Source organism: Hippocampus zosterae, chromosome 17 (genome assembly GCF_025434085.1).
Source record: "Hippocampus zosterae strain Florida chromosome 17, ASM2543408v3, whole genome shotgun sequence".
Taxonomy (NCBI): Eukaryota; Metazoa; Chordata; class Actinopteri; order Syngnathiformes; family Syngnathidae; genus Hippocampus; species Hippocampus zosterae.
Window position 1 is genome coordinate 9242916 of NC_067467.1, and position 27710 is coordinate 9270625.

A 27710-nucleotide genomic window follows, 5' to 3' on the forward strand; every position below is an offset into this window, starting at 1 on the left:
GATCTTGTTGAGAGGCTGCGTGTGATGGCCCAAATTAAAAAAGCAAGGAGCAAACAAGATACCAAATACAGAATCCAATAAAACTTACATATTTAAGGTGACATTTTATTTTATTTTTATCATGCCTCAGGCCCCGAATTAAAATTCATGTCAGGCTTGTAACGTGATATCAGTGTCACAGTATCGACGCATGTTTACACACTTGCTGCGATCAGATTCAGTCACTCTTTTTCACAATTCTGATAACAATTTAGTGATGAATATAATAACAATCCCTACATAGTATTATGACAGTGATTAATGGGTGTGTAATTCCTAATATAACGATTGCTTCTCCTTGGTATTGCAAAAAACGTCCATGGCATTTACCTGAGCATTTTCCTGAACATTCCTCGCTTATATTAAGCATTAGACTTTGTAATTTTAACAAGAATAGCACGATATAAACGAGGTATAAAAAACATTGACGTACTTACTCAAGGCATAATGGTCATTCCTCCTTCTCTTTTCGACTCCAGTACCTGCAGGTCGGGAGCTAAAATGGTGCTTGGGCGCCCTCATGTGGACGGCCAGGAAAGTGCATCAGGCAATCAAAGTTGGGAGGCTGGTGATATGAGGGCCTGGAAGGGAGGAGGGGCGGTGAGAGTTACTGGGTTTATTGGCAGAATTACGCGAATAAAATTAGAGTTCCCACGTTTTAGTCCCATGTTAAAAAGGACATTTAAATATACTAGAGGCATGGTTCTATCACATTTACGACTCAGTACCTCTTAAACTGTCACACGTACAATATATAATTATTGTTGCGACTTTTAACATCACCGAGTCCAAATTACTCACCTAAAATTATACCATGACCGCATGAATGAGGTTAGCGTATCAGTGCACTCACTGTATTGCTAACAAAGAACCATTCGCTGAGCAGGACCCCAATTATTAGGTACCCCGCTTGTGCCTGATTTAATTTACCAATTAAGTACCGCGCGTGTGCCGGACTTCATTTATCGTTTACTTGCGATATAGTAACAAGGATTACTACTTTCCTTCCCACCATTCTGTTAATAATTGCAGCAATGTCTTACAGTCCTGATTTGTGGGGGTGCCATGAAAATGTTACTGTAATTAAGACAAAACAAAACAGACAGTAAGCCAGTGATTCGTGTACAAATAATTTCCTTTTATATTGCTCATTGTTTTCAACTGATGAATGACACGTAAGCTTTCAGTGCACTTTTCATTTCATTGTTGGCGTGATTTGCACTAATGAGTGACAAACGCACAAAAAAAACTTGAGTTTAATTTGGGCCAAAGGTCATGAAAAAAAAACAAACCCACATAACCTTTTACCTTTACAAAATGTTACTTGCAGACTGTGTGATGCTGATTTTGTCCAGTCAAATCTCCTTTTAACTTTGGAGTCAATTTGACCCAATTCAACATTTTACAAAATTTAATGGAGACAATTTGACAAAATGAGCAGTTAATTAACACTTATATATTTTTGACTGTCCTGCGCACAATAGTGTTGCACACATGGGTGCTATTTCAGGTCAGTTTGGACCAAGGGTGTTTTAGCTTACATTAAAAAAAATTACACTTCAGGCTATTGAGGTAGTTAACAAACAAACTAAACATGCAACGACACTGACACGCGAGAAACATAATTCTTGTTGAAATTGCTCATTTCAAATTGGGCTGAGTGGTCATAATGCAGGCAGACAATAACCGAAAAGCCCAAACTAAAAACTGCCATCATGCTCACTCATGATTATACAAGTTCGATTTTCCAGTTGCCGCCATCGAAAGGTAAACTACATGCAAAAATTACTTTGCTCGTTCAAAAGCAAACAAAAACACTACATTCAAACCAAAAAACAAAAAAATCAAGGTTTATGGCTTGGATGTAATAAAGTGGAATTATAGCAATTCAGATTTTTGTTTTCTTTGTTTCTTTTTTTAAATCAAGCCTCCATAATTCACAAAATTTCAACTAAAAATATTACTGTGGCGACATCTTGGTGTTGAAGTAGATAAAATGAGTGCTTTAAGCACTAACTTTGTGGTGTCTTAATGTCAAGGACCGGTGTTGAAATGAATTGAGGAATTTAATCAAAAGTCATGCTTTGCTGCTATCTTGGTGCCAAGGGACTATTTTGGAGTTTCATTTAGACAACAGTTGAGCTTTGTTGCTGTCTTTGTGTTAAGAAATTGTTAAAGTGGTGTCTTGGTGACAACGAAAATATGTACGAGTTGAGGAAGCTCATTTGGATAAACATAGCACTTCGCCCTTAATCTTCTGGCACCTGTGAACAATTGTGAGCCTTTTTGGGCGTGCGAATGTTGGCTATTTGGCGGCGGAGGGCTGATTTTTTTCCCATGGCGAATAGCGAATGTCATCAGCTGCTCTTCAGTCTCTTGGCGTGGAGAACAACAGCGGCGTCATGCTCTTGGCTGGCGTCGCCGTCGCTTGTCCGTTTCTGCCTGAGCTCCCGTCGCTCTCGTCTCTCCTCCATTTCTTCCAGATCCTCGGCGAAGAGTGTTTTGAGTGCCGGGATTAGAGCCGGGAGGACCTTCAAGTCTCCCAGGCGCACCTGACGGACACAAGGACCTCTCGATTGGATCAATATCATTATTACAGGGAACCCCCATTGATGATGGGGGCGCCCACCCATGACAGTTGAAAGTCGTATTGCAAGACAATGTCGGCGCGCAAGCGGTCGCCTCACCCGCATGTGGTCAAAGGAGATGCCCACTCGCTCGGTGAAGTCTTGGCTGAAGAGCGGGATCTTTGCGTAGCGCTGGCTGAAATGATTCAGCATGATGAAGTCGGCCTGCATCCTCATGCCCACGTCGATCGCCTGTGATGTCGTGCTATCGAGGAAAAAAAAATAAAACGCTAAAATAGGTACATCTGAAAAAATATTCTCCAATTAAAATACTTCTCTGAGCTGTTAATAATAATGATAATAATAATACATTTCATTTATAAGTGCCTTTCAAGACACTCAAGGACACTTTACAACCAAAGCAAGAACAATAAAACCCACAGATAAAATTATAAATAATAAAAGGAGAGATTAATTTAAACGGAATATATTTACTGCCATTTTTGCTCCGGAAACGCAGTACGTTTCAAATACAAAGCAAAGAATACATTGAGATGAAATCGCCATTATTTAACTAACAAAACCAGAGCAGCAGAGGGATGAGAGAGTGTGATGTCATCGTGGGAAATTGTCGCTCACAGCAGGATCGCTGTATGAAAGGCGAAGGTGCATAAACGTCAGATGTTCGGTTATGTTTACAAATTTGGGAACCTCTTCGAAGTGTGCATCTGGATGTTATTTTGTCTATTGGGTTGTTAGACCATCATTGGATGGTTTTTTTTTGGGTCGACAACAGCGTGATGTTTTTTCCGACCTGTGCCGCTTGTCCACCGCTTCCTCCTCCAAGCCATCCTCCAGCGTGGCCTCGTGGATCAGCAGGGTGGCCTTCTTCCCTGAAAGCCAAAAACAAAATGGCGGTGAAAATGATGGGAGAGGTGCAAAGGAATATCAATCAGTCTCCGTTTGGGATTCCTGCTGCCATTTCATTGACGAGGAGACCTCAAGCGGAGGGGATGGGATCGTCCCTATGGGATTGATAGGAGGAGCGTTGTTTACATTTGGGTGGTGCGAATTGACTCACCCATGTGCACCAGAGCGTCGCACGGCATGGTGTCTCCGGAGAAGACCAACTTCCAGCCCGACTGGTGAGTCAGGCTGCAGGCGAAGGCGTTCTTGCAGTGACGGACTGTGCACGTCTCAAACTGACAATACAATCAAATTCAGGTGTTACAGCGGTCAACCGCAGTGTTGAAAGATCAGAAACACGTCACAAAAGAATTAGACCGATCAGGCAGAATTCTTTTGAAGGATAAAGTGGCAAATGATTTTTGGGGAGAAGCTGCCGTCTCCGATAAAGAGTCAGATTTTTTTGCTCCTCACAAAAATCAGATTGCAAGCCTTTTTATTCCTCTTTGCTTACAGAAAATGCAAATGATACTAAAATTAAGTTTTGCTCTTTTTTTTTAGCATTCTGTGGAAACTGAAATAATTGCAACTATATTTTTTGGGACACGTAAATCTTTTGTCGAATTGTGTATGTAGACACAATTCTTCATTTAGAAACATTTGAAATGTTCAACAATTTTATAATCATCAACTGAGTCATCAAACTGGCTCGGCTGGTCCAAAGAGTATTTCTTCAACTCTTTGTATTTGATTTTTTGTTTTCAAAGTTGCAACCTTTTCCAAGGCGTTGTCCTTCAGTAACGCCGCGATCAACGCTTGCGTCCTCGGCTTGGGAGTGTCAGCTTTGTGGCGTAGGACGTCGTTTGGAATGAAGCTGAAAGAGATGAGAAGTAAGACCACAGTCAGGGAAATTGAGCTTTCCATAATATGCGTAGACAACAGGTGCCAGGGTACTACTTCTGCGTGGTAGATGGGGACTGATGATCGCCGAGGTCATCTGGCCCCGCAAAAATATTGCATGTCGCCGTGGTTGAAAATGTCTAATAGCAAAGCTACGCTCACGTCATACTTACTTGATGTGATGGAGGATCTCCTCGCAGCCGTCGTGATACTGCCGCAGCCAGCTCAACATGTCCCGGGGAGCCAGCAGCAACACGGGACTCCAGGCTTTCCCGAGAGTCGCCTAAGGCACCACCAGAGGGCGCCATCATACAAATGGCAATATGCATGGTCACAAAAAATACCCAAATAAAATCTAAGAATTTGTATAGCAGGGTAACAGAGACAGTAACATGAAATATTCAAAGTTTTTTTTTGTTTTGGACGTACCAGGGCACGTTGTCTTTGATACAGCAGCTTGACCAGACCCTGACAACCAGGCAAAACAAAATGTTTGTTAACCTTGTTTTTTTTTTTTCAATGCCGTGCGTTGAAGCCACCTCACCGTGTGATGGTCGGCGTGCATGTGCGACACAAACACGGCCGAGATGTGGGACAGAACCTCGTCCACGCCGTCGCCGTAGTGTCTGCACAGCTGACCGAAGGTCCCCTCGCCGCAATCCAACAGCAGTGAACGGCCCGCGCTAAACAGGAAAAACAACGGTTATTATTGAAATGGCCCCTGCCATGTCGATGCTACACCTCGTGTTATAAAGGGCTACGACAATCCCAGTATACTTCCAGAATTTTTCCGATCAATTTCCACGTGGCGGAAACAAGATCGTGTAATGCCCTGGCCCCTCACACGCGGGCAAGGAGAGACGTTTAGACAGTCAATACGCAAGCAGAATGCGTATTAGCGTCACTTTTTCAGTTTGTGTGTTCGTTCCCACCAACCTGATGTTGACTAAAGTGCTGCTGACGTTTCGGATTTTCATGGGCAGGGCCGATCCAGTTCCCAGAAAAACAAACTCGGGATATTCTGCTTGTCCTACACCAACACACAAAAAAGATAAAAATACAAAATCAATACAATAAGACAATTTTAAAAAACTAACCGTGTGAAAAAATATCTTAGAAATAGTTTGACCCTTCCCACGTTAAAACATATTTAACATACTTCTAAATTATTCCTACTTTGTATTTGCAAAAATTGAATGAGTAATACATTTTAAAGACTTGGATTCTCCCTTGCTTGCACAGTTAAGAGTCAAAAGTATGTTTACAGTTGTATTTTACTGAAGAAGTGACCCATAAAACAATAGACATGGTCTATTTTTTAGATCAAAATGTCAACCAAACATCATAAACGGTCAACTAGCTTAATGCTAGCATTTGATCCAAAACACCACAGACGGGCTAACGGCAGTCATCGTTGACATTCTGGTATAAACCTTGAAACAAGTGCAACTTTGATAAAACATGGCACAGCAACGCATTCAACAAAAGAGAAGAAAAAAGTGCATCTTTAAACAACAAACTGCAGCTAATTATTCTTCTTGCTGTTAACTATGTTGTCTTCCTGAAGTGCTCAGTGCTGCCTGGCTGGTTGTGGCACAATGTGGTACTACATTGAAGCGTGCAATTCTAAATTGGCTGCTGCCGCTACACTATAAAAAGCCACAAATAACAACCACGGAAAAATGCGATATAGCGTGGGTGAAAAAAAAAAACAAGTGCGTTATAGCGGGTGTCGCACTTTAAATTGATTCCACAATTCGACCTGAACTCACCAGCAGGCACTGCGGATGTGCTTGAGCGCAGATGGCGACATTTGTCCACTTCCTGCAAAAAGTTGGGGACATCATAGGCTTCTTTGACAAACTCCTCGTGATTGCAGGGGGGGATGGCGTCTCTAAATCAAATAAAACACAAGAAATTAGCAATCATTTGACGTTAGCTTTCACACAGAACCCAGCGAAACGCAACATCGCCACGTCTGTGTTGCACCTTCATTGTTGAAGCGCCGACTGACCTTTGCCACTCGATGACCGGTCGCAGCTGAAACTTCAGCAGACACTCGGCTCGCACAGTGGACGTCTCAACAGATGCCCGGGGATCCTGTCAGCACAACGACAATGAACAATTCGTCACAACCAGCGTGAAGCTAGTGGGAGTGGTTGACAAAAAAAGGAAGCGATGTGGATACAAATGTCCAGCCAAGAGCCCCGCTCGTTACTTTAGGCGTGTAGGTGGTGAGGTGCGGGAAGACGTCGGGGTGGATCATGTTGAGCTGCGCTTGGATCTTGTGGCTGCGGACGTTGTGGGCGGAGCCAGCGTGCTCGTTCAGGATCAGGTGCTCGGTGCTGGCTGGGAACCTGTGACAGAGACAATGAATTTGCTAACTGTTCACGAATCACGACAGGGATAATGAAAGAAGACCGTGAACAAGAAAATGCACCTTTTCATCCAATCTTGGTACTGATCCGTGTTCAGCAGCGCCTCTGGAGTGATGTGCACCACGAGAGCAGGGGCGTCCTCCGGCCCCCCGTTGTGATACCTGCAGGTGAGAGGAAAAGTTATTTGTCAGGATGATTGACGTGTCCTGCTTCCATTTGGGCTGACCTTGAGAAGTGCTGACTGTTGCATAGAGGCGTGACAAACTCCTCGGACGGACACTCCACGATGACAAACGCCAGCCCCGGATCGGTGGGCGTGCACACCTGCTCCGGTCGGATCTGATGGAAAAAAACGATTCAAAAGTCCAGTTTTGAATCGTTTCCAATCCAATTCCAAATTGTGATTTGGGAGTTTTTGATTCATCGCTTCAGGCTGACAGTTAACGATACATTCATTCCTTGGGGAATGGGTGAGTGATTCTGCAAAGACCATTCCCAACATCATCATCACAAAAAATGTTTTTTTTTCCCAAAGTGGACAAGTTGCGAAAAATCCCATGTGAGAAAAACGCACCTCTTTGCCATCATATGTGACGCTTTTCCCGCTTTTCAGAGTGGCGATAAGTGGGCCAATCGCCGCCGTGCCACTATGAGACGAACAACAACACACTTTTATTTATTTTACAACAGCCCCCACCCCAAAAAAAATATATGTTCTAGATCGAATTCACAACCACAAATGCACATCAATGCATTTCTCCATCACACATCTTAGCTGGGGTAACCCCCCCCCCCAAAAAAAACTGACAAAAAGTGGAAATAATAGATTTGCCACATTAAATTTGAATCTGAATCAAATTAGAATCTGAATCAAATATGGTTCACGGCTTCTGACCCAGTGTAAACACAGCATATGTTCAAATAGAATAATACTTGATGTGCAACAGTGTGTGTGTGTATGTATACATAAATGTAGTCAAAAATAATATCGTAAAATAATGAGTAAAAATACACAAAAACTATGAAACAAGCTTCCTTGGACAAGGTCCTAAAGTTACTCACACAGGAAGTCCAAGTTCTTTGGCCTCGACCACCAAGAAGTTGCCTTTCTTGGGATGAAGCTGACACAAAACACAAAATGGCGCTTTACTTCAAGAGGTGACGCGCACACACACACACACACACATGCATGCACACACGAGGTTGCCCTACTTTGCATATGAACGCGACCACCAGTGAGGAGTCTCTTGTAACTGTTCTTTTGTCGCCTACAAAAAAATGGCGTATTCATTATGAATGAACGTCAAAAGTGCAACAGGAAGTCACATGGATTATGTTTGAATTGAATTGATATGCGTCATAAGTCACCTGCTTGGTCTTTGGCATGATCGGGTTGGTCGCCATCTCTTGTGTGGGAGGTCGGGCTTGGGGAGCGGCTACTTCCTGGAGAGGGCTGGCCAGGGCTGTTCCCTGCTGGGGCTGTGGACAAAGAGGGTGACGAAAGAAAATGAGGGGAAAAAAGGCCAGAAGAGTCCCTTATCAAGACAAGCATGCTGAATTTGATGTTTGCAACTCACCAAAGATGGGAACTTGCACAACGGTCATGGTGTCGTCCGTGTATGTTTGGTCCGTGTATGGACGAACGGCTAATGGGGAAAACAACCCAACAGAAAATTCAAAGCAGAAATGAAAGGAGAAACCCGTTCCGATGAGCGGCGGCAGAAGACGTACAAAGTTTGATGCTGTCCAGCGGCCCAGAGAAAGTCTTGATGGCCTTCACGTAGCTCTCCTTCAAACACAAATGAGGCCGGTCAGCAACACTTATGCGGTGAAGAAAGATACTTATCACAAATGCACACACAGCACCAACGACATAAACTGATGTCCACTATGTTTCTTTTTTGTTGATTTTTTGGCAATGAGTGGAGAAAAAGATGACATGGATTACTTAACTTGACAAGCAGAAGGAAGGATGTCATTTTTACACACGCACACATTTTGACACGCTCACACACTACCAAATACTACTACTACTATTACTACTGTACTACTAAAACACATGCAAATAGTTTGTACGGTTTGTCACATGTAAAATTGTTACACTGGTGATTATTTGTAAATCCATTATTTTGCCATCAGAAGTGCATTTTCATTGCTGTTGTTGGTGCTTTATAAAATAAAAGGACAGCTTTCTTCAGATGCTTGAGGTGTCACTAAAGTGAAAATTATTTGTATCAAATTCACTTGTGTGTTCATGATATGTGCTCACAAAAAGCATGTTTTCTACATTTTTCTTTGGTTCCAAAACGTGGTTTGGGTGAAACCAAACCATATTCTACTGCTGATGACTACAAAAAAAGAAAATAAAAAGATGCAATAAGGTACAAGCAATTTGTTTTCTTTGGTGACAAATTAAGAAAGTCTCATCTTTCAATTGGTAGTTTCCGTCTTGATATAGTCACAAAACACAATATTGTATTCAGATCAGTCAGAATGCCCTAAATTGTCTGGCACTCAAGAGGTTCTCATTTTTGAAAATGTGAAAGACTTCATAAATGTGTCAGTGGTGTAGGATCTCATCATTTAGTAAAGAATCACGGACGACCTCTAACATCTGGTCGGCGGTCTTTCCAGAAAAAGCAGAAGCTATAGGAGCACCAAACAATTGGCTCAAATTGCAAATTTTCATGAGTTCCTGTTTGCGTCCTAATATTTATTGAAGGGTCTCTTTCACCAGCTGAGGGGGTCCCGAGAGAACGCAGTCGGGGACTCCGGTGTCCTTCAAGGTGAGGATCATTCCAGAAAGCCCGCCCACGTTTTCCCAGCTCATTCGGGTCAAGAAGATATTGTCCAGTCGGGACGCTCGCAGCCTGGAAACGGGAATGAGAAACAAGACATAGCAATGCCAGGGCAGATATACAAAAAAGATGCCGGGGCAGAAAGATAAACAATGGACTGGTCGCCAGTCAAGCAGTCATAATAAAGTAATTATCATAATGGAGTAGTGAAGCTTACTTGTGTTCGTGCATGAGTCTCTGCGTCCCTTCTCCACAGTTGAACAAATACCTGTCGAAGACACAATATGTAATCGATGACGTCGTAACTCGTGCTCGTGACGGCGCACGCACGCACCTGTTGTATTCGGAGAAGACGTAAAGTGACGCAGCGTTGTCTCGACTTCCGGCGCCAACCACCTGCACGTATACGGTGGCGGGGCCGTGCACGTCGCCTCGTTTGTTGCGGCTCTCTTTGCCCTTCAGCCTCCGCAGCGGCTTTGCTTGCTGCTTGGCGGGTCTCTTCTCCATCTTGTTGTTGTGGTTCCTGTTGTCGGCCATTGAACGACACGGGTGCCAGGCAGGCCGCAGAAGAGGACAACGACGCGGGGCGAGGAGCAGTGGACGAGCGGCGGCGGACACGCACGAAGTGACAGCACTCAGCACGTTCATAATATTTACAAACGCGTCAATCAAAAAATGCCCTTATGTGGATTCTTTTTGGTCAAACATTTTGCAGCCTTCATCCAGGGGAAAATTACCTCATAAAGTTTCCAAGTGGGCGAGAAGCACGCACGAACCACTTATTTGAGAGTTGACAGAGAGACATGTGAGGCACACCACTTCCGGCACGTGTTGATGACGTGACGACTGTTCATCCAATGGCTTCCTCGGATTTCTTTACCCTCTGGGCTAATCGGTGATGAGGGGCGTGGTTTGACTCAAGGTGACAAAATATAATGCTGTACAGTACAGTACCATCAGCGGCACGGTGTAAATACGACCAACAGAATAAAATCGAGGAAAAAATGCTATTATTAAATTAACGTTAAAAACTCTCGGTTGTTACTCAACTAATTGGTAAATTTATTAACCGATAAATTATGTATCCGCTGGCGAATAATTGTATTACATATGACTAAACCAGTATGTGCAACAGAGCTAAATTACCCCGGTGTTGCAATATGCATACATATCAACGGACGTTTTATTGAATGTACACATCAGTCACCGTCATTGATATACTTCCCACCTTGCACAGTACTGTGGCATAAAGGCTTCTTTGCTCACCATACACAAATATATTTCTCCACGTTCATATTACACTATTCATAAATGTATTTTATAGGGTGGAAATGATCAAGACACAATAATGAAATCAAGGCATATGGTATCGATTATTCTTCTGGCCTTTATTTAGATTCTCTCAGCATATCCTGGTTTACATCTTAAACAACTTCAGCCTCTCAACTCACTTCTGACATGACAAGTTTGAGAGGAGACCAAACACTTGATGCTTTCAATTCATACGCGCACATGCACTCAGCATGTTTCCAGCAGGAGGCAACATTTACTATTTCTCCATAATAATAATAATAATAATAATAATAAGCATTCATCTGGATCAAGTGATGTTGCATCGCTGAGACACACTCACATCATGACGACTGTGCGTGTGCGTTTGTGAGTATGATGTGAAAGAGATGATCGTGTTTGTTTTTTTTTTACTTGCAGCTTTGCTTTGTTTTGAGTCTGGCTTGAAATCTTTATTGTTGCAGTTAGATGAACGAACGGATGTGTGCGCGCATTCATTTTAGTCCATGTACGATGGCGAGCTGGGAGAAGCCGGCATCTGATCCATAAGTCTGCACACGTAAGCGGCCACGTCCACAGGACGCTCCTCGTACATCTGAATAAATGGATCTTTCTGGAAGAACACATGCAAAAACATGATGTTGACTTTGCATGATGCGGTGTTACATGTTAATAGCCGAAGTCAACTCACCAGCAGCTCTTTGTATTTTGGCCTTTTGGACTCGTCCTTGGTAAGGCTTCAAAGACAGGAGAAAGTTATCATGACTACTATAATTATTATAAAGTTGAAGAGCTGTGTTTATAGGCCGCACTTTTTACCATGCTGTCTACTCACAAAACCTTTTATTTTTGGAGTAATGGATCAAGACTTAATAGAAAAAAAATAGTGTGTTCTCACCACACGTTGACGAAGGAGATGAATTTGGGCGAGAAGCGCCTCTCGTCAGAGTTGCTGAGCTGCGGGGGGTCCCCCCGGACCACCTGAGTCAGCTGATCGAACACGCTGTTCCATTTGGGGTACGGGAAACGCCCTGTCGCCAGCTCGTACTGCAACACCACCACATGAACGCACATAGCAAGAAGAAATACTTCGGACAGCCATTATGCCGCTCAAGAGTACAAGCTCACCAACGTGATTCCCAAACTCCAAACGTCCGAGCGCACGTCGTAACCTTGTCGTGACGCACAGGGGTCAATTCGCTCAGGCTGCAAAACAAACACACACAAAACCCTTTACAAAATGCACAAAAAGTACACTCCACATAGAGTTGCAATATTATGTTAAGGTTTCAAGTCAGGGTTTCCCCACCAAAAAATTGGGTTACAATTAAATACAATCCTTGAGGACAAATCAATTAAGAACTTCAGGCACGTTAGCATGTTAGCGCATGCCCAAGTGGCATTGCGACGCTGGGCCGTGAAGCGTGTCACATGATGATCAGAATATTGTGGAGTTGTGCCTCGATGGAGCGCAACCTCCCACAGCTGTCCTTTTCTTCTTCTTTTAACTACAAACTGGCTGTGCGACTCAACAGCACCGCCGTAGGTTGAAGTCGAGTACTGCATTACAATGGGACTCGGGATCCACAACAGAAAAGTAATTGATGGAGCATGGGTGAAGCTAGCATCGAGCAACACATCCATTTTGGAACTCGTGTGAGACTTACTGCCATATACGGTCGGCATCCGGCGTCGCGCGTTTTGGCGATGGAGTCCACCAACTGGCCGCTGATGCCGAAGTCGCACAGCTTGATGTTCCCGTTTCTGTCCAGGAGAATGTTTGACGGCTTGATGTCTGAACAACAACATCAAATACATATTCGTTACTTCATAGATCGGAATAAAATGAAAGGACATTGATTTCAAGAGGGCCTTCATACGGCTTGGCGCTCGGCCTGATGAACCCTTTCAGGGACAGCGGTTACTACAGTGGACACCTTATGTAATCAGATTACAGAGTGCATGAAAGGGTTAAAAAAAAGTATCGTAATGAGGTGTCTTACCTCGGTGGATTATTTTCAAGTTTTCTTTTAGGTGGTTAAGTGCTTTCACAGTCTGAAAATAGGAAGAGGACGTTAAAAGTTAGGGCGGCAAGACTGATGATGATAACGACGGGGAGGTAATAACTCACGGCTAAAGTAATTTTCCCCAAGATTTCCTCAGGAATGACGTCGTCTAGTGAGCAGTACACAAACTTGTAGAACTTGTCTAAGGAGGTAGCCATGAGTTCCATGCAGATCCAGCAGTCGCCCTGCAACACAGGGAAGATTCCAGAACAATTTGAGAACATTCAGTGCAGCTTGGAGCATCCCAACTAGCAACGGACACCACATCCGGAAAATATTCACAGCTCTCGTCACGCCAAACGTTCGAGGCGCGGCAGAAGGGAAGAGACGGTACTCGTTTTAAGTTCAAGTACCAGTCCCAAGAGAAGGCTGGATTCCTTGGAGAAGCTACTATTGTAGCCGGAAGGTGCAATTCGTGAGAGAAAATTGGAATCCGAAAAGATTATTTCAGTCCCAAAAGCGGGCGTTTACTCAAGTCCGTCTCCGACACTGACCTCTCTGAAAAGAGCTCCGTAGAACTGCACGATGTATGGACAATCGCTGCTGCGCACCACCACGTCCAAGTCCATGAGGAGCTGCTTCTGCTCCTTCTCGTCCACCGTTGAGCGGATCCTCTGGGAAAAAAGGGGCGGTGGGGGGGTGATTCCAACTGTTGTGTAAGAACGAAAATGTATTTGAGGGCGGCGCGAAAGGGATGCCGTCTACGCCCACCTTGACCGCCATGATCTGGTTGCTGGGCTTGTGCACCATCTTGTTGACAGAGCCGTACGCCCCGCGACCGATCTCGCCCAAGTCCTTCAAGTCTTCTGCCGTAAAGTCCCAAAGCTGCTCAGGCGATAGCTTCAGCTTGCCAGATGACTCGATGCTGTGCGTTCGCAGCCTCTCGCTAAGGTGGGAAAAATAACATGTCACATGCACGCGTACCAGGAGAAAAATCTGCAAAAGTTAAATGGAGGCAACTGAGCAAGTTAAATGCTGGAAGGGGCCACAATTTTTCATCAGCGCTACTGGGGGCCGCATAGGACCATGCCCTTCCTAAACAGATGGAGGGCAAAAATGCGATTTTAAATACGGACTAAATAGATTGCATGCGTGCTAAATATATGCTCATAATATATTTCATTTTTGAGAACACATTTTAGGCGGCAGGGTGGTCGACTGGTTAGCACGTCCGCCTCACAGTGCGGAGTTTCAGGGTTCGAATCTGGTCTCCGGCCTTTCTGTGTGGAGTTAGCATGCTCTCCCCACACCTGTGTGGGTTTTATTCGGGTAATCCAGTTTCCTCCCACATCCAAAAACACACCCAGTAGATTAATGGAACACTCTAAATTTTGTCCCAAGGTGCGATTGTGAGCTCGAATGGTTATTTGTTATTGTGTGCCCTGTGACTGGTTCGCAACCAGTTCAGGGTGTCCCCAGCCTACTGCCCAAAGACAGCTGGGAAAAGCTCCAGCACACCCGAACCCGTCGTGAGGATAAAGCGGTTCGGATAATGGATGAAGAATACATTTTAAAAGACCAAGTGGAAGTGCAACTAAGACGTGTCTGCCATCCAGTGATTATTGGTGACATTATAACTTAAAGCTATTAATATTTTCATTTCTCATAGCTTTTTCCAGGTCCAGGATTACCTCCTGGCCTTTTTTTTGCGGAAAACAGATTTAAAGTGTATCAGCGTTAAGGTAAAAACAAAAAAGAATAAAAACATTCTTGTAAAAAAAAAAAAAAAAAGAAGATTTAGATGAGACTTATATGTTGAGGTGAATGACGATTTTCAAGGATGACTGAAGTAACAAAGTGGTGGCGACTCACATGTGCGGGTTCTGGAAGGGTTGTCCACCCGTGTTCAGTGCGAATCTGGTGGTAGGTTTGATGGGCGGGTTGGCAAAGTTCAGCTTGAGGGCTTTACGTTTACCTGGGGGGTGGGGGGGGGGGGGGCAAAGCACTGTCAACAACTGTCAAAACGGTCTTTGAAGGCACAACGAGACCGAAGAACATGAGGCAAATAAAAGATGAGTGAGAGATGCTCCATGCCGCGCTGACATCAAGTTAGTGACCACACACTAACAACAACAACCTCATTTTGGCCTGCGCTGACACATGCAAGAAGAAATGAGCGCTATCTCGAGGCAGGAACCGGCAAGTCACGCTGGGTTCAGGTTCCAACCTCCCAAAATAACATCACACCACCTCGAAAGGGCGCATTTCACTCAGCATCAAAACTCTGCCAATGTTCTTTGACTTTTTCTTTTGCTTTGGAGAAGAATAGAGACAGGAAGTTAACGTTTGTAACACACGAGAGGGGACATTTAATGTTCATTGGACTTTTTGATGCGTTCGACACAGAGAGTCACGAGTGTGACGAATTCATCAAGCTTGAAATTCAATAAACAGTAAATATTGAGTTGTCTGACGACTTGTGCATATGTTCTCATATGTAGCCATTTTAAACACACAAAAAATGTCCTTTCCTGCTTTGTGGGGCCATCTGCTGGTCATTTTTCCCTCTGTTTCAGTTTCCTAGGCGTATGCCAGTGGGCAGGGTCTCCTGCTGGCAATCATAATCAGCGGTACCTGCCAGTGGTACTTCCCATCTTCCATTTGTTTCCACTTAGTATTACCTTCTGCTGAGCCAAGGAAAGTGATGTAAATATTCTGTGGCTGCTATTTGTTACCGATTTGAATAAATTCAGATTAACGGGGTCGCCACGGTGTTCGACTCGTCAGCATCTCCGCCTCACAGTGCAAAGGGCCAGGGTTCGATTCCAGCTCAAGCCATCCTGTGCAGAGTTTGTATGTTCTTCCCATGCCCGCGTGGGTTTTGTCCGGGTATTCCAGTTTCCATCCACATTCCAAAAATATATATGGAACATGTTCTCCCCGGGCCTGCGTGGGTTTTCTCCGGGTGCTCCGGTTTCCTCCCACATTCCAAAAAAATATGCATGGCAGGCTGATTGAACGTGGATGGTTGTTCGTCTATGTGTGCCCTGCGATTGGCTGGCAACTGTTTCAGGGTGTCCCCCGCCTACTGCCCGGAGACAGCTGGGATAGGCTCCAGCACCCCCCGCGACCCTAGTGAGGATCAAGCGGTACAGAAGATGGATGGATGGACTTCAAATTGTCACGAGATGCGATTGTGAGCGAGAATGGTTGTTTGTCTATGTGAACCCTGGCAACCGGTTGAGGGTGAACGCCACCTACTGACCGAAGACAGCTGGGATAGGTTCCAGCACACCCCGCGACCATCATAAAACGCGGATTAGAAAATGGATGGGTTCATATTATTGTGGTAGTCTTCGAAATGTACTGTTTTTGATTGTACACTTATTGACGAATTGAGGATAAAAGGTGCAGAAGATGGATGGATAATTTACATTTTATCTTGTAGCCTGCCAGGAAGTAGACGGGTCCCGTGGCACAAGCCTGCTCTCGACATGAATTAGCAGCGAGCAGCAGAACACACACACACACGCATCCACACAAATATTAGAAGTTGTGAGCACGCGGGCACAGACACACAAACGCACGCACACACACAGTGATGATGGTCTTACTTGGGGGGGCTCCAGACAGGTTAATCTGAAAGCCTGAAGGCGAGAACACAACGTTTACTTCCTGTTCAACAATTTCTTGTTTGGATCGACATGCACGTGCAACATCCAACATGGCCAATTCGGAGGCGTGTGGTTGAAGCGGGCGAACAGACGTGAGAAATGATAAATAATATATAGAAAGTGACCGGAGGGTGTTCTCCTTGTGGCCAGTCTCACCGTCGTTGCGCATTAGCGAGCGTTAATTAGCAGCATGGAGGGAAAAGTCAGAGTAGGATGAGAAAACATGGAATCATCACATTGTACAGGAGCACTGAAAGTAGTCTTCATAATAAATCGTCACCACCAAGAACTCCCCGCTTGGGGGGTGGGGGGGGAGGACCCCCCGACATCAGTTTACTTCAACTTGCAAACCAAGGTAGAGAAGGAATAGGTTGACTCTCATCACTGCGTCTGATCAAGAAAATACGCTTATATTAAAGCTAGTCACCATAATATCACGATTCGCAATCATATGATAAGAGCCCACTGGACGGGATGGGAGCGTGTCGAGGGCTAACGTACACTCCCCTCACAAAAAAATATATATATTTTTTAAATTGAACCCTTTCATGTACCCTGCAACCTACTAACATGATAAGATGTCGACTATAGTAACCGTTGTCCTTGAAATGGGTGAGTTTATTTCATTGGTGGTTGGGGACCACCGGTGTCGGAGATGAGGCAGCCATTAAATATGATGGTCCACATTGACTGACAAAGAAGAATCTATCAGTCTAAATCAACAAGGCCGTTGTTTATCACAATTTTATATCATCGTATGTGGAAAGCTGGATGAGCATCCTGCAAGTGAGGCGATTCCATCCTTCTTATCGACCTATTAAAGATCACTAGTCGTGTTATTTTCTCCATTTTATTGTGGATTCAAGATCAACATGCAACTACATAACCAGATAAACCAAGCCATCGTGGCAAGAATGTGAAATTAGTCACAGATAAGAAGTGGGTCAGTAGGAAGGCTCATCTCTTGTTACCTACACGAACTTGCAGTCAATTCAATGAAATGTGAGTATTTTACCTGTTTCACTCTGACACCTCCAGCACGTGTTGGCATCTGAAAAATTGGAAAATTTTGCATCAGGTCCTTCATTTGACACTGCGTGTTTAAAGATAAATGTTCAAAAAAGCTTCAAATTGTATAAAAGTGATAAGACGACATTTTGGATCAGTTCATAAATTTGAGATTGAATCAAGAAAGATGCATTAACATTGATAAGCGCTTTCATTGCAAGGCAAGCCTGCCAAAAGCCAAGGTGAGAACTGGCTCACTTCATATCGTATCTGATAGCTCGATATGACGTGCTAGCAAACGGTGTGGCTGTGAAAGTTCTTCAAGTGCCTGAAGAATGAAGCCAAGTTCAGACACAACCGGAGTCGTGAATGTCAAGGGTGTTGCAGTTTCATCGGAGATTACTCCACAGCAATTGAGGAAGCAAAGATATCGATATCATTGTAAACAGATGTTCAGAGAACATTTGTCAAAGTGAATTGTTTTTAAATTGTGCATTTATGGAAGGTAGTTGTCCTGGCTCTACCAAGAGGAAACAAGAGAGGTCACAGTTATAAAAACCAAAAATTACTCATAATAAATATTCGGGTAGTATGTGGTATTGTATATATTGGTTTATGAGATGTGATTCGGTGGAGCCTCCTTGCATAATGGCCCATGGGAGTGTTTTGGTAGCAGGGAGTCGCCAAACACCCAAGCGAACTCCTAGTTTCATTGATCAAAAAAGAATTGGAAGGACTATAATAACATGACAGAGAAAAAAAGGCTGAAGCATACATGCCCGAATTCATAAGGAAATTGGTTATTTAGAGACATTCTTTGAGTCGGGCCCCCGATGAATGTCAGGAAAAGAAAATGAGCTTGAGACACCACTTTCTCTGACTGTTATGAAAATGGATGTCTATTATAGTGGGACATGATAAAAAGTCTAGAAAATAATAATAGCCACCCGAGGCACCACTTTCATTGATGATTCAATGGAATGAAAGCATCTCAAGGCCCAATACCCCAAATTTACAAGGATGTCAGCCATCAGGGCAAATCCCCCCAGTTAGACGGATGGACGTAATATTTAGTCACGAGTATCAAGGATGTTGCGGTATAAACAAGAGTTGTCGCAACGCCGATTGAGTACCCTCGCGTTGATGAAGCGAATACGTAAATTACAATAGAAATAGACGTTCAGAAAATATTTGGTAAGGGATTTGTTTTGGCAGCGCGCAGTTTTTGAACGGAGTTTGGTATAACTCTGTTGAACGTACAGGTAATGCGATATATTGTAAATGTTTGTTGGTGACATTTGATCCGGCGACCGCTCCTTGTAACGCCCCCCTCCCTCCGCGGGAATGTGCTCAGTCCAGGAGAGCAGCCGGCCGGAGCCCCCTGCGGCTAACACCCGAGCTAGAGTTCACCTTCGCCGGGATTCATCCATCCGTCCATTGGCTGGCTCGCTCGCCCATTCACTCACTCACTCACCCTGCAGGCTGCTCACGCTGCTAATATGCTGCAAAGGCTGATGGTGGCCAGCAGCGGTGGCGTTCATCGTGCCGCTGTTGTTACTGCTGGCCGCGGAGGTCTTGTTCGGACCGGGACTCGCCATTGTTGTGTGTTTAAATTCCATCAGCGGCGCCGGGCCGGCGGAGGCGGCTGTCTGGTTGTCGAGCTGCCTGGCTGTGCTCAGACGCCTCTCCTGCTTCGGCCCACGACCAATAATGTCCGCTCCGCAGCACCATGCAGCCCCCCCAGGAGGTTGTTGGCCGGTGTGGAAGCCGGTAGAAATTGAGAGATTGTGGTTGAGAAACAGCTTGTGAGGAAGCGAGCTACCTGTGAAGCAAGGTGGCGCTCACAACAACATCAGCGAGGCGAAGCTAAGCTAAGCTAAGCGAGGAAGCTTGCAGCGATCAGCTGACCAAGTGACATTGACATCTCTCTCACTCCCCTTCTCTTTTTTCACACCAACAAATCGTTTTTTTTCAAACTAAAACTGCCTTAACTATTTTTTATTCAGTGACACTAACATGTACCATTTCCAAGGACACTGCTGTATTCTTTCAAATTACACTTTTAAATACTTCATTTTTTACATACATTGTTGGGGGGAGAGGGGGGGGGGTTCAAATTCTGACCTGTGACCGCCCAGGAGCACTTGCTTGCAAATTAGTTTAAAACAACAACAACAAAACGGACATATTTTTCTCTCTTACTTGCTTTTGGAAACAAGTAACATGTCTTATTACCCATTTTGTTTACATTTATGTATTTTTTGATCAGTTGACGTTGCTTTTTTTATTTGGATTGTCCACATATGTGATTTAACCAAAACGAACTCGGAAGAGAGGCAAAAAAACTTTTGAAACAAACATTTGAACCTTTTTTTGACAGTGACACGCCTTTTACACTGGCTTTTGTTGACTGACGCTTGACATGTCAACGCCCCACTACACTAGCCAACCACATACTCGCTAACCAAACAAACCCGGAAGTGAGGCTAAAAATAAACTGCACTTTAGACCGACGTCTCGCTTCACTTCTGCCAAACGTAACATTAGTATGGGAGGTTAATTTATTTAAATTCTAAAATAATAACTTTCAAGTTTGGTTTAACGCTAATTTTCAGCGCATATTTTGAATGTGTGTTAAATCCACCATCATAAGCAAGTCTCTGCTCAAACTTGATTAATAAAATCCAACGTGACGTAATTGTCTTGATTGCTCAAACTAACTTTATTCAGACAAAGTCCAGTGTTTTACGAACGAGGTGCCAGTACAGTTGGGCGCTCGCGATGAATGAACCCAACGAACATGGACGACAGTGAAAAGGCAAATTATAGTGAGATTCCAAACAGAGACTCGGCGGGGACCCTTGAAAAAGGACGCCTGGATGTCTCGTGCGGGCGGCCGCAGACGAGGATGGCGCTCCACGTCAACGCGTATACGGCGACCACCTGGATGCTTGTTGTTTGGCGAGCGTGCAATGGGATGATGGCTTTATTCTTCGGCTTGGCGACGTACGTACAGGTGAGCTTGTATACTTGAACAAAGTTACTCACGTTGAAACAACAACAACAGCACCACCGTGAACTTTTGTCTGTGTTGGGCAGATCAACGATCCAGATGCCGCTTTGTGGATGGTAAATAATAAAGACATAAAATAAAACAAATGTAAAATCTTCAAGTCGAGTTTTCCGTTAATAGTAATCGCTTTGCGCAATGTTTCTATTGTAGGTGGGCTATGGCATTCCTGCCTTCCTCTGTGCGCTCATTGGGTTGAAACCCCACGTGACAGGTACACAAAGCATTGATACCTCATTCTGATTGGCCCGTTGCTGCCGTAGGTCAACGCGTTCGCCAGTTTGGATGTGGCATGTCTGCCTCCGCGACTCAACGCGAGGAAATTGAATTTAAAAAGGACATCCTACAAATTGATGCCTCTCATTCATTGTTGCGGGAATCCGCAGGATTTAATCTGTATTAATATAAGTATTGTACACAGGATTTAATAGTTTAAACCACAGTCAGCAATCTCTGTAGGCAAAATGTTAAAATAGCCAAATACAACCAAAAGTTAATGTTCCCTTCCAATTAAATCTCAACCTTTGATTGTTCTCTGCTGTTGTTTCTGTTTTTGCAGAGATGTTAGCATGGAGACGTGTGGCTGACTTGCACATAATGCTGTGCACTGGCATGCTCCTCATCATTGGATGGAAGCTTTACAGGCAGAACACAACAGGCCTCTTCCAAGAAGAAGAGGCCAGGTAGGTACAGAGTATGCAATGAACCCCCAGACCCGCCCGCATTATGGGACCATCTACGTTTTAAAGTGATCATAATACATATAATTATTTATTTACAATCATGCAGTAATGAAATTAAAATACATGTTGAAAACGTGTATGCCTCATAATAATTAAAAAATATATTTACATTTTTTTCTAGAGAGTTTGGTGGTGTGGTGTTGACAATTGTATGGCTTCTGCTGTGTCGTCACTCTGGAAGGTGCAGTCAACTCAACCACATTAACACGTCACAGTTTTATGACAATATATTGACGTTTGATTGACTTACATCCACCTTTTGTGGTCCTCCAGGTCGGCGGTGGGCAAGTTGAGAGTGTCGGCCGCCATTCTCGTCACACTGTTTCCATTTGTGTGCTGGTTTTACTTCCACGTCCATGAGGAGCTACGTGCCAACTGGCCGTCACACTGCAAGACTGCACTGTAATGGCAAAAAAGGACATTTTATTTGGTGTATGACTGAAAATTACAAACAAATAACAGTGTTTTATGAAGCAAAGCGTTTAATTTATTTTATCAATTGTATTTAATTTTTAAAAAACCATTTCTATGATTCAATAAGATACAAGTACTTTGTGACAGTCATGAAATTGCCCAGTGATTTTGTGTTCTCAGTACAAGCATTATTAAAGTTGGTAATAGGGAAACTATTTTTGTGCAGACATTTTTTCCATTATTATCCAAATGAATATTGCATAAAATTGACAGTAAATTTCACGTGTTCTTTTTGTGCGAAGGACTGTTCACTGCAGTTGAATCAGAGTTTCTACATTTAAGTATTTTTGGTATCCATACTTGGAGTCAGTAATTGTGCCACCTCTAATTACCGTAAAACTTTTTAATAAATTAACAGTGGTAGTTACATTTACATCCTCTAGAGAGCAGCACATAAACTTAAACGAATGGCTGACACGAAGAAGACACCACGTCTGTCTCCCATTGATCTGAGAGCAGCTTTGGTGTCTATTATGACCTCTGGCGCTTGAAAGATCTGATCTGAGACCAGCAATATTAACGGCCGAGTTCCGGTTTCTCTTTGGTCACATTTTGTAAACTTGCAGGATCGGTAAAAGATGTCACTAAGGGTTATGTTTTACCATCTGGGCTGCAAACGGTTTGGCGGTTATGATAAAGTCTTACAAAGCGTCAGATTATTCCACAGACTCATACGAAGAGACCTCGAACCGATGCGCATGCTGTCACCGTCGCCGACAAGCGTCTGCTGCCGAGTAGGTCATTTAGAATTTCACCACCGATCTGCTCTTGATTGATGCTGTCAGAGTGGTTTTGATGGAAAAGTATGTCTATTACTGTGGTTTTACAACTAAACGGCACAATGTCGAAAGCTGTTTGTGATATTGTCAGTGCAATTTTAGCGTGTTAAAAGCTTTAGTGTCCTTGGTTGAATCAATTCAAATCAACAGTTTTTATGGAGCACTTTCAAACAGACATCACTGCATACAAAGTGCTGTACATGGAGCAATTTAACATGCACAATAAACAGTAAGACAAATCGGTAATAAAGGCGGTAGAAAGCACCAAACAGTAAAACCTGAGAAACTGGATGTTGATATGTTCACACTGCTGTAGTGTGGAAATATAGCAGCACGTGCTCAAGATTTATAATTACATGGTTTTTTGTTTGTTAGACAGGTGAACATGTCAAGATACCTCATCCATAATTTGATTGACAGGTGAATGTGAGGCAGTGGCACTCCTGCCTAGCAACACGATATCAACATCTGCAAAGTGCCAAGTGGTTTTCCACGCTACCCCCACCGCCTTCGTCGCGGGACAAATCCAAAAAGACTGGGGTGAGTATTTTTTTTCTTGACAAAAGTCACCTTCCATCATTCAGGGGCGTTGTTATTTCTGTAAGCTGTCTACAGTGAACCGCCGTTTTAAAGATAAGATATCCTTTATTCGTCCCACACTGGGGAAATTTACACCGTTTTATCACCGGCAGTAAATTCCATAGCACCAACCATTGGTGAAAATTTGCGAGATAATGTAAAACAAATGTTTTTGCTCTAACGATTGACATGATAGCCTGGAAATGTTGAAATAATGGCGTGAATTTTTCCTGTCAAGCCCGTCACGTGGAAATCTTTAGCAGTAACTTTTGCCATCGGGGGAGCTCTGCTCGGTGGGATGAAATACTTCAAGAGTGAAAAAGAAGAACGTAAGTTACCACGTACATGTTTACACGTGCCTTGGCTAACGAGCTTGGGCACGAAACAAATTAAACCCGTAAGTCAAGGCAGCACCGCATTGAGATGTCCCTAACGATGCAATGGGGTCGCAGTGATGGAAAAAGAGCGGAACAAGTCGATGGGGCGACCGGCACTTGGAGGACCATTTTCACTGGTGGACCACAAGAGGAACTCGGTGAGCAGCGATGACTTCTTGGGCCAGTGGGTGCTGATCTACTTCGGCTTCACGCACTGTCCTGACATCTGCCCCGATGAGCTGGAGAAAATGATGGAAGTGGTGGACGAAATTGGTAAATAAGATTCCTATGATTCCGGTTGTGTACCACTGTAGGTTAATGGTGATCTACTTTTTAGTGAGATCTTTTTACATACACATACACGTGTAACTGATAGGATAGGACGCTTCGGGTGCAGTGTACACTAACACAAAAATATATTATTCGGAATGCACGGAGACGCACAAATCTACAATTACCGGTCGACCACGGTCGACTGATTGGGCATTCCTGGCAATCGCTTAACAATACAGGATAGCCGGCATTCACTGTACTCGTGATCCAGGAGCAGTGGCAGGTGGTTCGGATCCAATTATAATGCCTTTTTGTTTGTTTTTTTTAATCCAGACAAAATCAAGTCCCTGCCCAAGCTGACGCCCATCCTCATCACCATTGACCCTGACAGGGACACCCCGGAGGCCATGGGGGCCTACGTCAAAGGTACGGCGTCGTGTCAGAAACATGACCAAACATAAGAGAAACAATTGATTACTGATTGATCTTTGGATATGGACAGAGAGAAAAAAATGAAGGAATACACCGTTAATTCCCTGGCATGTGGGCAAGGAGAGTCACACTCGCTGTTTATTGATCTTGCAGTCAAACACAAAAATCGAAACTGACACTCACGAGGTGCTGCTGTAGACCATAACTCAGGCCTAGATGCTCACACGCAGACCAACCGTCCAAGCTGACTTGCACAAATTGTCACAGCAGACATCCCGACTCAACTTCTTCCGCTTACGGCTCAGCAATTATGCAAAACCATTGGGGGCTTTTCAGGTCAGTAATGCTTATTGATTTTTGTCCACGTGTTTTTCTAGAGTTTTCTCCGAAGTTGATAGGCCTGACGGGGACGAGGGCTCAAGTGGAGCAAGTGTCGAGAGCTTACCGAGTTTACTACAGTCAAGGACCCAAAGATGAAGACAATGACTACATCGTGAGTCACCGCCAACAATCATGGAAGAGTGTCGCTAGTAGTATGCAAATGTCAACCAGTGCACTTGTGACTCACTAATTCCGTGTAATTGTCCTTCTAGTTTGTCTAACATGACACTTGTAGAATGGCTGTATGTGTGCTGACAACTGTTTTACTAGTATGACTACTGGGTAAAATTATTTTAGTTATTGATGAGTATTTATTTTGAGTAAAATGTACTCCCCTTGAACTGGATATCAAGGATGTCTGAAAGGACGTTGACGATGCTGTTGAGTCGGGGAATTTTCTCTTTTTTCCAAATGTGGCGTTGTTTGACATGTTTGTGGCGTTTGTCAGGTGGACCACACCATCATCATGTACCTGGTCGGACCTGACGGACACTTTGTGGACTATTTTGGTCAGAACAAAAGAAACACGGAGATCTCCAACGCCATCGCAGCTCACATGAGGAAGTACAAGACGGAGAAGTGATTGGACACCAAACGAGACAAATAAATGATAAACGAGAATGAAAAGTAGGTTTTGTTGTTGGTGTAGAAAAATGAAAATATAATTTATCAAAATTTGTACCAGACTCCCTGTCTTTTGTCCTGACAAAACACAATAGCTCCTTGCACGCATTTTCATTTAGTTTTTGTGTTTTTCAATAAACGGCTATAAGCGCATTGCCGACTGGCTCTCCTTGCCCACCTCCAAAGGCATTACATTAATTGCTGTATTTATTTATTTTTCTCACTGCACTCAAGCGGTGGATTATCTGATGCTAGCATGTAACATTTTGGCCCAAAAGATAAAGCACAAAACTGTCCAAGAGACAGCTCACAACTTGGAAGAACAAAAGTTTGTAAGTTTAGGTGCCACTGTAGACTCAATCATGTTTCAGCTAAATCAAAGGATCAGCACTTGCTTGACAGGTAATCGTTTGTTTGGTTAAAAAAATAAGAAATATGAAGACCATGTCATTTAACCCTTTTAGGGATAGCGGTTACTGCAATGGACAGCTTATCAAGTTACGGGGTGCATGAAAGGGTTGAACCCCCCCACATGAGCTTCTCCTTCCCAGTTTACTTGGACTGGCGTTCCATGTGACACTGAAAGTTCCATCAAATGAGGGACTTGTCACAAAATGACCACAAGGTTCATGTTCGTATCAGTTGAGTCTGATAGAGAAGATCACATATGTAAACGCTCGTGGAGTCCTGGATTTGGAATTGGTTCCAGTCTGTCGGTCAAGAAGCAAAGCTCCTTTATTCTCCAACAAACACTCAAAAGATGTCATCCACCTCTCCATCCGCATCATCATCATCATTCTCCGCTGATTCATAGTTGTCTACCTCTGAATCTTCAGGATCCACCAGCCCACCTGGCTCTTCTTCACCTTCGAGGCTCAAAACTCCACCAGGAATATGCCCACCTGGCTCTTCATCACCATCGATGTCCATCACTGCACCAGGGTTGCCATTGAGGTTCTTCAGACCACATAGAGCCACCGACGCAAGAAGACATTCTCCATCATATTCCACCACTCCATCATCAGTATCCAACCATCCATGTTCTTCACCATCAAAGAACAAGGTCTGACCAAGTTTGTGTTCTACTCCTTCAAGGTTTTTTGCACTATCAAGAAGCTCCACATCATGACCATCGAGCCATCTGCCACCCACGGCCGCACAAGTTTTATCTTCAAGGTCGAGTTCCTCCACTCCGCGGGGCTCCTCGTCTCCGTAGCCTTCATCACTGCCTCTGACGGCGATGTAGTCGTCGACGGGCGCAACGGCCATGTGGGCGAGAGTGGTCTCCTTGTAGGCGCAGTCATCAATCAGGTGAGTCATGGTCACAAAAGCATGGTTGAGGCCCTGCCTGGGCGTGGCTCTGCTTCCGGCATCCACGCTCAGGAACCACTTCAGGAGGCACACGAACTTGAGCCAGTCATCGTACTCCACGGTGGAGCTGCTCTGCAGGAATCTCATGGCCAGGTCTTCAAATGAGGACCCCGAGTTTAGATTAAATCGAAATATGGCCGGCTCCGTGCTTGCCGACAAGACTGTCCAGTGCTCGTCCTCGCTCACAGTGAAGTAGTCGCTGCTGTACTTGCCCTCATTGAGAAGATGATCCGGAGGCTGACCAAGGAGCTGACACATGGTTTCCATGCTCCCTCGAAGAGACGGCCAATCAAAGAGCTCGAATCCAAAGAAGAGGTATGCGATGGTACACCCCAGAGACCATATGTCGATGGCCTCAGACAGGGGCAGACCCAAGGTCACCTCTGGGGCTCGGTAGGCCTCGGCCTGCAGAATCATACCTACGTGCACCGACGTGATGGGTCGCGCCAAGCCAAAATCAATCAGCTTGACTCGGAAGGGCAGTTTCTTGTGGTCTACTAGCATGACGTTGTCTGGTTTCAAGTCCGTGTGAGTGATTCCTAACGCCTGCAGGGCCTCAAATGCCATCAGGAGCTGTGAAGTGACCGGTCGGATTTGGTGGAGGTTGAGCGGTGTCATTTTTCTCTCTGTCATCAGGTCCTCCAGGCTCTGGTCCAGCATTTCAAAAACCAGATACGGGTAGTCCTGGAAAACGAAGTGTTCAATGAACCTCACCAAGCTGTTCCTGTTCTTGTCCAGGAAGCGGATCTTCTGCAGCGCTTGCACCTCCTGGTGGAAGTTGTTCATGTTGCATCTTTTCATGAGCTTGACAGCCACGCGGTCCGACGTGTTCAGGTTGAAGCACTTGGCCACAATTCCGTAGCGTCCCTCTCCCAGCACACTCAGAACCTTGTAGCTGTAGCACTTGCTGGAGAAGACCTCATCATAAACCTGCTGAGGGCTGTCACACTCTTTATGTTCTGTGGACATGTCTGACATTTTGGCGTAAGTCTCTTTCTTGTGCCTCCCAAACATGACCAAATAATAATAATAATATTCATT

The 27710-nt window shown here is 44.3% G+C and overlaps 4 protein-coding genes across 8 annotated transcripts; 2 read left to right on the forward strand and 2 right to left on the reverse strand.

Annotated features, from left to right (window-relative positions):
• Nucleotides 1–1156: 1156 nt before the first annotated feature.
• Nucleotides 1157–10434, reverse strand: elac2 (elaC ribonuclease Z 2). The gene is made up of 23 exons (XM_052048251.1): nucleotides 9923–10434; nucleotides 9806–9856; nucleotides 9525–9660; nucleotides 8522–8579; nucleotides 8368–8436; nucleotides 8159–8269; nucleotides 8003–8058; nucleotides 7853–7911; nucleotides 7365–7437; nucleotides 7017–7129; nucleotides 6853–6951; nucleotides 6631–6769; nucleotides 6427–6512; nucleotides 6185–6306; nucleotides 5349–5442; nucleotides 4957–5095; nucleotides 4842–4880; nucleotides 4586–4695; nucleotides 4287–4386; nucleotides 3688–3808; nucleotides 3421–3499; nucleotides 2727–2871; nucleotides 1157–2591 (listed from the first exon to the last, which is right to left on the reverse strand). Exons 1-23 carry the CDS (start codon nucleotides 10234–10236, stop codon nucleotides 2397–2399), a joined length of 2508 nt encoding a protein of 835 aa, XP_051904211.1. The 5' UTR covers nucleotides 10237–10434; the 3' UTR covers nucleotides 1157–2396.
• Nucleotides 10435–10957: 523 nt separating this feature from the next.
• map2k4a (mitogen-activated protein kinase kinase 4a) lies at nucleotides 10958–19491 on the reverse strand. 4 transcript variants are annotated; one of them, XM_052048475.1, is made up of 13 exons: nucleotides 19041–19491; nucleotides 17574–17609; nucleotides 16499–16531; nucleotides 14757–14859; nucleotides 13656–13830; nucleotides 13439–13558; nucleotides 13010–13129; nucleotides 12882–12933; nucleotides 12546–12673; nucleotides 12007–12084; nucleotides 11777–11925; nucleotides 11570–11615; nucleotides 10958–11491 (listed from the first exon to the last, which is right to left on the reverse strand). In XM_052048475.1, the coding sequence occupies exons 1-13, from the start codon at nucleotides 19183–19185 to the stop codon at nucleotides 11378–11380; spliced, it is 1299 nt and encodes a 432-aa protein (XP_051904435.1). In that variant the 5' UTR covers nucleotides 19186–19491; the 3' UTR covers nucleotides 10958–11377. The 4 variants fall into 4 exon arrangements, with proteins under 4 accessions (XP_051904435.1, XP_051904437.1, XP_051904436.1 ...); XM_052048477.1 differs by lacking the exon at nucleotides 16499–16531 and having other exon boundaries at nucleotides 14757–14847; XM_052048476.1 differs by lacking the exon at nucleotides 16499–16531.
• A 175-nt stretch (nucleotides 19492–19666) lies between these two features.
• On the forward strand, nucleotides 19667–22008 carry tmem220 (transmembrane protein 220). The gene is made up of 6 exons (XM_052048483.1): nucleotides 19667–20582; nucleotides 20666–20695; nucleotides 20790–20850; nucleotides 21196–21319; nucleotides 21501–21560; nucleotides 21653–22008. The coding sequence occupies exons 1-6, from the start codon at nucleotides 20352–20354 to the stop codon at nucleotides 21783–21785; spliced, it is 639 nt and encodes a 212-aa protein (XP_051904443.1). The 5' UTR covers nucleotides 19667–20351; the 3' UTR covers nucleotides 21786–22008.
• A 291-nt stretch (nucleotides 22009–22299) lies between these two features.
• LOC127589354 (protein SCO1 homolog, mitochondrial) lies at nucleotides 22300–27710 on the forward strand. Of its 2 annotated transcripts, XR_007959366.1 has the most exons (9): nucleotides 22300–22587; nucleotides 23053–23172; nucleotides 23450–23540; nucleotides 23664–23861; nucleotides 24195–24287; nucleotides 24671–24786; nucleotides 25123–25301; nucleotides 26135–26609; nucleotides 27306–27710. XR_007959366.1 is itself a non-coding variant. In XM_052048482.1 (7 exons), the coding sequence occupies exons 1-7, from the start codon at nucleotides 22432–22434 to the stop codon at nucleotides 25255–25257; spliced, it is 909 nt and encodes a 302-aa protein (XP_051904442.1). In that variant the 5' UTR covers nucleotides 22300–22431; the 3' UTR covers nucleotides 25258–25351. The 2 variants fall into 2 exon arrangements, 1 of the variants encoding a protein (XP_051904442.1); XM_052048482.1 differs by lacking the exons at nucleotides 26135–26609; nucleotides 27306–27710 and having other exon boundaries at nucleotides 25123–25351.

What these genes read in the sequence shown, in the direction of transcription:
- LOC127589354 (XM_052048482.1), top strand. Translation starts at nt 22,432, where the DNA reads ATGTCACTAAGGGTTATGTTTTACCATCTGGGCTGCAAACGGTTTGGC. An exon ending in GGAAGTGGTGGACGAAATTG is followed by an intron (nt 23,862 to 24,194) that starts GTAAATAAGATT and finishes TTTTTAATCCAG; the next exon opens with ACAAAATCAAGTCCCTGCCC. An exon ending in CATGGGGGCCTACGTCAAAG is followed by an intron (nt 24,288 to 24,670) that starts GTACGGCGTCGT and finishes GTGTTTTTCTAG; the next exon opens with AGTTTTCTCCGAAGTTGATA.
- elac2 (XM_052048251.1), bottom strand. Translation starts at nt 10,236, where the DNA reads ATGAACGTGCTGAGTGCTGTCACTTCGTGCGTGTCCGCCGCCGCTCGT. An exon ending in TCACCACCTACACGCCTAAA is followed by an intron (nt 6,513 to 6,630) that starts GTAACGAGCGGG and finishes TTGTGCTGACAG; the next exon opens with GATCCCCGGGCATCTGTTGA. An exon ending in CCGGTCATCGAGTGGCAAAG is followed by an intron (nt 6,307 to 6,426) that starts GTCAGTCGGCGC and finishes TATTTGATTTAG; the next exon opens with AGACGCCATCCCCCCCTGCA.
- tmem220 (XM_052048483.1), top strand. Translation starts at nt 20,352, where the DNA reads ATGAACCCAACGAACATGGACGACAGTGAAAAGGCAAATTATAGTGAG. An exon ending in GCTTGGCGACGTACGTACAG is followed by an intron (nt 20,583 to 20,665) that starts GTGAGCTTGTAT and finishes TGTGTTGGGCAG; the next exon opens with ATCAACGATCCAGATGCCGC. An exon ending in GTTGAAACCCCACGTGACAG is followed by an intron (nt 20,851 to 21,195) that starts GTACACAAAGCA and finishes CTGTTTTTGCAG; the next exon opens with AGATGTTAGCATGGAGACGT.
- map2k4a (XM_052048475.1), bottom strand. Translation starts at nt 19,185, where the DNA reads ATGGAATTTAAACACACAACAATGGCGAGTCCCGGTCCGAACAAGACC. An exon ending in TGGGGAAAATTACTTTAGCC is followed by an intron (nt 12,934 to 13,009) that starts GTGAGTTATTAC and finishes TCCTATTTTCAG; the next exon opens with ACTGTGAAAGCACTTAACCA. An exon ending in CAAAATACAAAGAGCTGCTG is followed by an intron (nt 11,492 to 11,569) that starts GTGAGTTGACTT and finishes GTGTTCTTCCAG; the next exon opens with AAAGATCCATTTATTCAGAT.